This window comes from Glandiceps talaboti, chromosome 9 (genome assembly GCF_964340395.1).
Source record: "Glandiceps talaboti chromosome 9, keGlaTala1.1, whole genome shotgun sequence".
NCBI lineage: Eukaryota > Metazoa > Hemichordata > Enteropneusta > Spengelidae > Glandiceps > Glandiceps talaboti.
This window is the reverse complement of record NC_135557.1, coordinates 7,576,709-7,586,708: the sequence shown is the minus strand read 5'-3', so window position 1 is coordinate 7,586,708 and position 10,000 is coordinate 7,576,709. Positions and strand designations below refer to the sequence as shown.

At 33.5% G+C, this 10,000-nt stretch overlaps 1 protein-coding gene across 1 annotated transcript in view; it reads left to right on the top strand.

The window, feature by feature from the left end:
• Nucleotides 1–10,000, top strand: part of LOC144440088 (uncharacterized) — a 58,506-nt gene that overhangs the window by 46,335 nt on the left and 2,171 nt on the right. Inside the window, exons 19-23 of the mRNA XM_078129346.1 lie at nt 2,440–2,613; nt 3,377–3,550; nt 3,923–3,937; nt 8,216–8,383; nt 9,926–10,000. The exon at nt 9,926–10,000 is cut by the window's right edge and continues 102 nt beyond it. Coding sequence (XP_077985472.1) covers nt 2,440–2,613; nt 3,377–3,550; nt 3,923–3,937; nt 8,216–8,383; nt 9,926–10,000 — 606 coding nt within the window. The remainder of the gene's footprint in view (nt 1–2,439; nt 2,614–3,376; nt 3,551–3,922; nt 3,938–8,215; nt 8,384–9,925) is intronic.

The following is a 10,000-nucleotide window of genomic DNA, read 5'->3' as shown; positions in this document are numbered from 1 at the left end:
TAGTTAATTTCAGTTTCTTCAATCTCCCTGGATAAGACATATCTTGAAAACCTGGTAATTTGTATGTTGCCCTGAGCTGCACATTCTCTATACTTTCAATATGTTTCTGTTTATAAGGACTCCAAACAGGACAAGTATAGTCTAAATGACTTCTGACTAGTGACTTGTACAATGTTCACTTTTTCCACAATACGCTTATCAAATTGAAGTTATGATTCAATGGTTACCCCTATGTCTTTTTCCTCATAAGTTTCAGGGAGTTCGCTTCTTTGATCACGTGGTATTTGCAAAGCTATCTTTCTTATTACTTCACATAGTCATGAATTTTAATTATACCTCTGTGTGTATGTATGTATGTATGTATGTATGTATGTATGTATGTATGTATGTATGTATGTGTGTGTGTATGTATGTGTGTATGTATGTATGTATGTATGTATGTATGTATGTATGTATGTATGTATGTATGCATGTGTACATGTATGTATGTGTGTATGTATGTATGTATGTATGTATGTATGTATGTATGTTACTTACGTTATGTATGTATATTATGTATGCTATGAGCGGATGTTTTTGTATATTACATAGCTGTGTGTAATTGGAAAAATAAAATGAGATGTTCTACATATAGAACTATTTTTTAAACTATCTTTTATCGAAAATCAAAATGTGTTCGAGAAGATTAGAAAAAATACCGCACTTTTGATAATGTTCTTTACACCGGTAATTTGTTTATACATTACATGATTACAGTTAACTATTAACATTTTTGTTGAAGTTCTGACAACTCCACGGAAATTAGCAAAAAATAGAAATGCAGAGGCTAGTTTATTTAGTTGTTTGGTTTGTTATTATATTACAATGCAATGTTGTCTGAAATCCTTGCATTTTTTATAACAGAACTGAAGCACATGTTGACCAGGTAATGTGTGTCATAAAAAAATGCCACTTTTCTTGCATCTTAAGGAATATGGTGTAATTGCAGGCACAGCGACTTAATCGGAAATTTTACTGCATATACAATGACATGATTGCAGACTGATTCACATAGTTCAAATTGAATAGCAATCGAAAGTCGTCATTGATAGCAATGAAATTCACAAATATCAGCCATTGCATATGGTTCTGTCATATTTTTGTGAAGTACTGTTCCACTGCTGATCAAAGAAGACGTTACACCATGTACACAGTCTTCATAGAAACAGCGCCACTGCATGCACAACAATCTCGTCTGAGGTGGTGCACAACATAAATGCCCGCAACTGACGATGTGGCAGCTGGGTTTTTGGTTTTGACACCAATTGGATTGGCTGGCATAGTTTTGACATTTTTTTTAAACTCAGAAATAGTTTGATGTTTTGGGGAATCATAAACAAATATATGGTTGAATTGACGTTATTTGTATACCTTTGCCTATTTATTCCGACATTGTACATATGATTCAAGCATTTACAGTATATCAACAATGGAGGCCACAGATCATTTATTAACTGATAAGTGGAATGTTCATTAAGCGTACGCGAGGCATTCAGTTTGCATCCGGTCTGTTTTAGTGTTGTTTGTTTGTTTTGGTCATACACGGTATGTTCGATTTCTATGAAACCGAAATGTGTATGGATTGCTTTGATATTTGTTGTGTGTTAGCTAGGGGTGGGGGAGGGTGGAGTGGGGGAGACGTTATTAAGATTTAAAGATTTGTGTATGCAAGCTGATGTCAGATGTATGCGTGTTTATGATTGAATAATATTTTTTACTTATTTCCTGATACCAGCTGTCAAGTTGCTATGATTTAAATATATATAATTGTGTGAATGCCAAGTTGCCAGTAATCATTTCCCTATTTAACAGATTTGATTTGATATTTTCGTTCAAATCTGATATTTTAGAATTCTCCTCTGTTCCTGATGACAGGATTGCTTTTTTTTGAATATTTAGTTTTTAATTTTCTGTTTTTTTGGCACACATTTTGTGAAAAATTGTAACTTGTAAAAAATATATATTAAAGCAATATGAATGGCAACTATAGTAGTGAACAATTTTCACCACTCACAGAAAGATTAAATGTATTTTTATAAGCTAATGATGGTGTTAGTTAGGTGAGATTTTAGTTGGGAAGATTTTGACCTTTGTTCATAGGTGATGTTGATATGCGATGAACTACAATTACTTCGCTATTTTGGTCAACCTTATCTGTAGCAAAGTTGAGCTGTTTCTACACAATGATATCATAGATTTACCTTATCTGTCTCCTGGACCTGTACAATTTACTCAACAAAATTAATAAAACAAGCGGAGCTATTTCGACAACTATATGGCGTGTCTTGAATATACCCAAAGAATCGATTTGTAAAAAGGAGCGTTCCCTAATCGCTATTAGGGAACATTAATGATGTAAAATCGTAACCATATGTAAAGAACAACATGTTTATTTAATAGTAAAAGAGCCCGATCCTTGGAGAGCTGACCTTCGATGTGGATCTGCCTATCCCCAGGCTAATGGAAGTCCAACACAATGTAACCCTGATTCAGTATACCCATGTTGCTCAACTGCTTTTTGGTGTGGTAACACTCCAAAACACTGCGATTGCAACGGATGCATTAATTATAAAGGTATTGTATATTAATGGTATTTAAGGAAACACAAGCCGACTTTATATCTTTATTTTCTTTCTTCTGTCTTCTATGACACTATATTAGTCTTTGTTTAAACATTGTAATAACAGTTGGTTATAGTAGTAATGATTTCCTCAATATTTCTTATACTACTGAAGTGTAAGTCATTTAGACATCTTATAAATTAAATGTTAGTAGCAGATTTGAGTAAACATGAAAATTATGGTAATGTTTCAGTAAAGAGCATAGCGTGATTATCCTTTCAATATCTCATTTAAACACATGCATAAATAGAATGAGGGGACGGTAGCATACATTGTGGAATATGAACACTTAGATAAATGAATAAATAAAAGAAAATGACCGGCATACATTTTTACTGAATGTTGCAAGCAGACATTCTGGAATAACTACGCACAGTAATACCAATACAAGAATTTGTTATCTTGGGGATATCCAAACCGATATTAAATGGGTTTTATGGAAAATAAAACCTACCAAAATGATAACATTATTAAAAGAAAGCTTCCATATAGTTTTCCAGTCATTCGAACATTAAATTGCGTGTCTACACTATATCCCAAGAACATATATAAAAAATAGCTCCCTAATTACCCCCACCAAAGTTATTCCGCTAAAAAATATATTAAATAATATTATTATACATGTTATACATAAAAGAGAATAACGAATGACGTAAAACTGTACCAACTTGTGGATACACCGGCAAAATGTAACGATCTACATGTTTATTTACCAGTGCAAGTGTCTCAAGCTTGGAGAGATGACCTAAAATGCGGACCCTCCTTTCCCCTGGCTAATGGAAGTCCAGCTCAATGCGACCCTAATTCCGGAAGCCCATGTTGCTCAACTTCTGGTTGGTGTGGTGGTTATGATGCTCACTGCAAATGCAGTGGATGTATTAATTATAAAGGTATTGTATATTATAAAGGTGTTTTATATTTATCGTATTTAAAGAGACACAAGCTGAATGTGTTGCTTTCGTTCCTTCTGTTATCTTCTATGAGTCTGCATTTCTCTGTCTTCTGGCATGGCTACAATAGTTGGTTACATATTAGTGATTTCCTCAATATTTCGTATACACATAATGTGTTAGGTCATTAGATTATAAATTATATCTTAGTAGATGATTTGAGTAAAATACAAATGTTCGTCTGATTTTAAGCCAGAAAAGATATAAAATCATCATGATATTTATATACAAGTAGTTTGCATAAAGAATTTTAAAGTTACCTATATCTTTCAACATAATAAACACAAAATTATTTTTGTTTACACTTTTCAGAGTCCAACACAGCAGGTAAGACAAACTAACTCCAGGAGGACATGTCTTCTATTGTCTTCTATGACACTGTATTCCTCTGTATTCTGGCATTGTTACAAGAGTTGGCTATTGTGTAGTGTTTTCCTCAATATTTCGTATATGCCTAATGTGTTAGGTCATCAGATAGCGTATGTTATATCTTTTTAGTGGCAGGTTTCAGTAAAATGCAAATGAAGGTTATTTTTAAGTAATGAGCATAGTGCATTTACCTTCTCATTATGTATCAGACATAAAATCCAAATATTTTATTACTCGCCTTAAAGTCGTTAAAAAACGTATTGTATTATGATTAACGTATATTCGTTGACTAGGTCACTTACTGCTCTTTGATATAACAGAAGCTTACCAAAAATAAAATAGATTTCTCGGTAAGAATATGAAAGCATTTATTTATTTATTTATGTATGTATGTATGTATGTATGTATGTATGTATGTATGTATGTATGTATGTATGTATGTATGTATGTATGTATGTATATTTATTTATTTATTTATTTATTTATTTATTTATTTATTTATTTATTTATTTATTTATTTATTTATTATGAAATTGCATGACTAGGGTTGTACAGTTATTGCACACGCATTGCATTTAAATCTACATGTTAATTAGACCATGCCAAATATATTGCTAAACTAATATAAATATTTGGATCCCATAAAGAAATATTTATTGTCAATGCTGAAAAAAAGAGTACAGAAGTGAGGATAAAAGACACAATGCAGACATCAAGATACAGGAGAACGTAAAATTCTTTCAAACTGAATACAAATTTCTAAATATAGCCCTTTTTTTATATGTATTTTTACCGGTATTATCCAATACACGTGTAAAACAATAATTATATTATACCAGTATATTGATGGTGGAAATCGAGGGATCTGATTGGTCTAGACATCGAACTAGCGCGTCTAAAACGAGTGATAATGCACTGCTGGTACGATAATGCACTGCTGGCACGCGTCCAAATTTTGTTCGTCTACGAGCGTTGAGTTGTAGTCCGCCGTGATACTGATAGTGAACTCTTCGAATTGTCAGAGGAGGATTTTCTCTCAATGAGACAATATTTTATGAGAAATTATGAAGGAAATTTCGAAAGCCACCCAGTCATCGCGTATTTGTTCAAATCATCGCCTACTACATGTACTAAGGTCAAGGCACTAGGCATGCACGAGATCGGTCCCAGCCACAGCGCGGTTGGAGTGGAAACATTGGTGAGCTGTCCTGTCCTGTCATAAAATGAAGCAAGTGAAAGAGGTTACACTGGCCGACTTACCATTAATCTAAATATAAATTTGTCTGGGATCCTGCCCTAGAGTATCAGTCATCAATCCGAGAGGGAAATCCTCAAACCCGAAAATCTACTGATGTAACTTCCAGTAATATAAATAATGTATACATGTATATCAACCTGTCGAGTATCTATCAAAGTATCATTTCACCGAGTCGCGAATTCGGCCGGGAACGATCGAAGCACGCTGTATTCAATAAACCACTTCAAGTTTATACCTTGAGTCAAACAGGTTGTTTATTCATCACTGTGCACTTTTAATGAGCCGATCAATGTACAGATTATCCCTAGAAACGACGAGCAGATAAAATAAATCCAGTCGCTGCACGACGTTCACATTGAGGCCAAGATCAGCTGTCTTGAAAAGCAGCGTTATTGTTATGCAAATTAGACAGAGGCGCATATGAAACGAGAAAACGTTAGTTCTTATCTTGTTTCCGATATTTTCAATATACTGGTATAATATAATAGCAATAACCCACCCCCTGGGGATGGTATACCACTCGGTTTTGACCAGTGAACTCAATATATGCACTCGCTATCGCTCGTGCATATATTTCGTTCACTGGTCAAAACCTCTTGGTATACCATCCCCAGGGGGTGGGTTATTGCTTAAATAAACGCACAATATGCATAAAGTTTAAAGAGGTTGAGGGTCGTTAACGTTTGTTTAATTAATTAAATGGAAGTATAGAATTGAAAATAATTAAAATTAATGGCGATTAATGTAACAGTATATTGCAGAGGAAGATTTATGTGGTAGAAAACCAAAGCCAAACACCAGCTTAATTGCATGTACTAAAACCAGTCTTTATTTAATGTAATGCAAGTTGTATGACCTACAGTAACGTAATAATTGCAAAGATAAAAAAAAAACGATTTTGATATATTTTACACTTTGGTATAACTAATAAATTATTGTACACAGTAACGACAATACAATGATTTCAATGGTATTTTATTACATTAATAGGATATCGAAACTGGTATTGAATGTGCTTTATCCAAATTCAAATCTGATACGATTATTACTGAAATTGAAGTGCTTAGTAGAAATGCCAAGCTTACCAAAAATCACATTTGACATAGACAAAAGAATTTCAGGAACAACATTAAGGAGTATAATAAACTTGTCCCAAAAATGTTCAACTGCAGGACACATCCAGAGGAGGTCATACAAGTCTTCATTTTCATGGTACCTATTGCAACAAATGGTGACTCTCATTATCCATGCATTTAACGATTTACCCTATAGTAAAGCTTCTTTATAGTTTACAAGTCAAAACGTGAACAAACACTGGAGGAATCCCGTGTCACCGGTACAGTTAGAATTTTAGCAACAGTGTAATCACGAATCGTATAATTCTTTTGTAGTAAACTTATCAATTCGTTTTTTTCTCAAAAATAGGAAAATATTAAAGACAGCTGAGATATTTCGACCACCGGATTGCATGTCTAAACTATTCCACCACTAACTGATTTATTAAAAAAAAAAAAAAAACAGATGTAAACTGAGCGCCTCCCGTAAGGGAACCACCAATTATAAAAATTAAACTAAAAAAACTGGTATAAACAAATTTGTGTTGCTGAGGAGAACTGTGAACTTGGCATACACCATGATAGTTTTCATTTCTGAACGATGTATACATGTGAACCATAGTTAACCTCAAATGAATCTTCGAAGAGCATGAAGTGAACTGTAAGTTCACATAATGTGTTCGATCCGGTAACGAAGCTGAAAAATAGGTTTCAGTTTGAGTGAGATGAAATGGTGACATGGGTCCAGCAATGTGGTGTATTTATTTATCGCTTCGGCCGTGAAGGAAGATACTTCACCGGAATGGTCGTGCTATTGATGGAGACCTTTTGTAATCAAGTCTATTATAATCACGTGTATAAGTAATGATAATATTTCGTAGTTTCTAAACTCTCCAAGATGGCACATGAAAGTGGTGAAACGTTTTGCATACGATGTGTTATATTCAAATTTGACAAGTAAGGTGTAATTTAGCTGAAAACCCACTCAACTTTGCAATTCAGATGCCTACAATATAATACAGTCGACATATTCAAATTATGGACGCCATCTTGCCATATTACACTTCATGCATACGCATTTGTCTTCATTGCATTCTCTCACGGAATTGAACTTCATAAAGCCAAAGGGAAGATTTAAAAAATATATAGTATTTGTATATTCACCAAACGTTTCGGATTTGGTCTGCTCGACCCGCTAATTTGGACTAGAACGAGTATAAAGTTGGCGTCAGATTCAGATTCACATAGTGACATATTGAACGTCATATTAAGCATCTGACGCTGAATATGACACTCAATATGATGCTAGCTGAATCTGAATCTGAATCTGATGCCAACTGTATACTTGTCAGACCAGACGCAATATCATAAAACCATTGACCGGCTGCTGAGGGCAGCCTTCCGAGTTTCCTCAAATTAATATAGCGTAATTATATTAATTCATATTTTCTTAACAGTTTAAAGTGCATGAACAAATGTATTTTCTTATGTTTGATGAATATACAAATTTTTAGTGAAATTGAAGTATGGAGTCTTAAGATATTGCTTAATTATTTGATTTCATTAATATGCAAATTTCTCTAATTAAACATTAACCGATCTGGCTGAAAACCTAATCAGGTCTAGCTATTACCCTAACGATTATATATTCCAAATTACATTACAGTTGAGCCAGCCGAATTTAAGAAAACACACACACAGACACACACACATACATTTGTATTTTAATACCTCCCGTACCCTTACAGGAGGTAAAAATGAACTCCCTAATCCGACCAGTAATTACTGAAGACTCCCTAAAACTGCATGCAATTATATTATTATACAAGTTACATAGATTAGTAACATTAATGGCGAAAAATCGTACCTGATTGTGATTGCACAAGCAATATGTAAAGACTAACTTTTTTCTTCTAATAACAGTGTCTGATTTATGGAGAGATGACCAAAAATGTGGACCCGCCTTTCCTCTGTTTGATGGAAGTCCAACACAATGTAACCCTGATTCAGACGCGCCATGTTGCTCGGCGTATGGTTGGTGTGGTTATACTAAAGATCACTGCGCATGCAATGGATGTGTTAGTTATCAAGGTATTATATATTTACGGTATTTAAAGAGATACAAGCCGAGTGTATAGCTTTTTCCCTTCTATTGTCTTCTGAGACACTATTTTTCTCTGTATTCTGGCATTGTTTCAACAGGTAGTTACATAGTAATGATTTCCTCAATATTTTGTCTACGCCTAAAGTGTAACGTTATTAAATAGATTATCATCCTATCAGGCGTTTTTATTTTACTTTCGGAACAAAAGAGATTCTCATCAGGTGTTTGAATAATATTGGATACATTTATTCTCATGTTTGTCTTCCATTTACTTGGTATTACAACGAGTAATAAAAAAACAACTTTGAACTTGAATTTCTGTTTGAAATCATTCCAAGAGAGTATACTCCAATTATGGTCAAACAAATCTCTGATGGAAAAAACACTCCAATCATACAATTCGCTTCCCTAGCTGTTGAAACGTCCGTAATAGAATCATCGTGATATTATGTTCAAGTAGTTTGCATCAAGAATTTCAAAATTCTTGGCGAATCGAAATATAACGTAAAATATCGTCCACACCGTGTTCACATATTAAAAAGCTTCATAGTGCAACGTATTAAGTCTTTATATATTGCTTTGTAGTGAATACGAATTAGATTACATTTGATATAAAGTTGATCTGAAGTTGTAAATTTAAACAGCGCTTTTGAAGCAGAAATTAAATGTTTCATATGGCCTTACAGTTTGACTCAATTTCAAACGCACAAATAGTGTATACCTTTTTTTATAACAAAATATGAATTCACTCTAGAGAATGTTCATCATACCCACCACATCGATAGGTAAGACAGTGGCAATCCCCCCAAAAAATGAAACTACATTTTTCAACATGTGGGGGACCTCAAGAATCTGTTGAATTAATAGAGCTAATTTTACATTATTAAATTGTTCTAAAGATGATTACATTGACCTCAGTGAACATTTTTTTTATTACTTGGTGTTATAATATAATATCATAGTATATAACATAACTACTATTATTCAAACCTCGATCACCAAATATATACCAATGTATACCTTTAACACACGGTGCATTTCATGTAACAATTGATTTGGTTTTACCTTTTGTTTTAAGAATTTGTTAATAATCTAATTGTTAGGTTTGATAATACATTTCTGATGTGAAAAATCTGTCTAAAAGATATGGGGAGGAATGATCTGAAATGTATTTGGGATGTTGCAAGTAGTGTCTAAAAGAAAAAACATTTAAATTAAGATGAATACTGTATCAAATGAATCAACGTAAAAAGATATTTGAGAAAACCACAATATAGTGTGTAGTATTTCATGTGTTCTAAAGCTGCAGTCACTTTTATTTTATAAATGAAGCGACGATCTTCGCCTATCCACTGTCGGAAGTAGTAAAATACTAAGGCTACATTATTAATTGTTACAAGTGGACCTTGAAACTTTGTGTTTAATGTAGCAGATGTTTATTTGTATTAAATTACTCAAAACACAAAGGTCACCTGTCCCAAGGCACATACTGTTAATTTTATCTGCACATTACTTTTATATTCTTGTAGTAATAAAATGGAGAGCTGACCTCAAATGTGGACCGACCATTCTCCTGAGTGATGGAAGTGCAACTCAGTGTAACC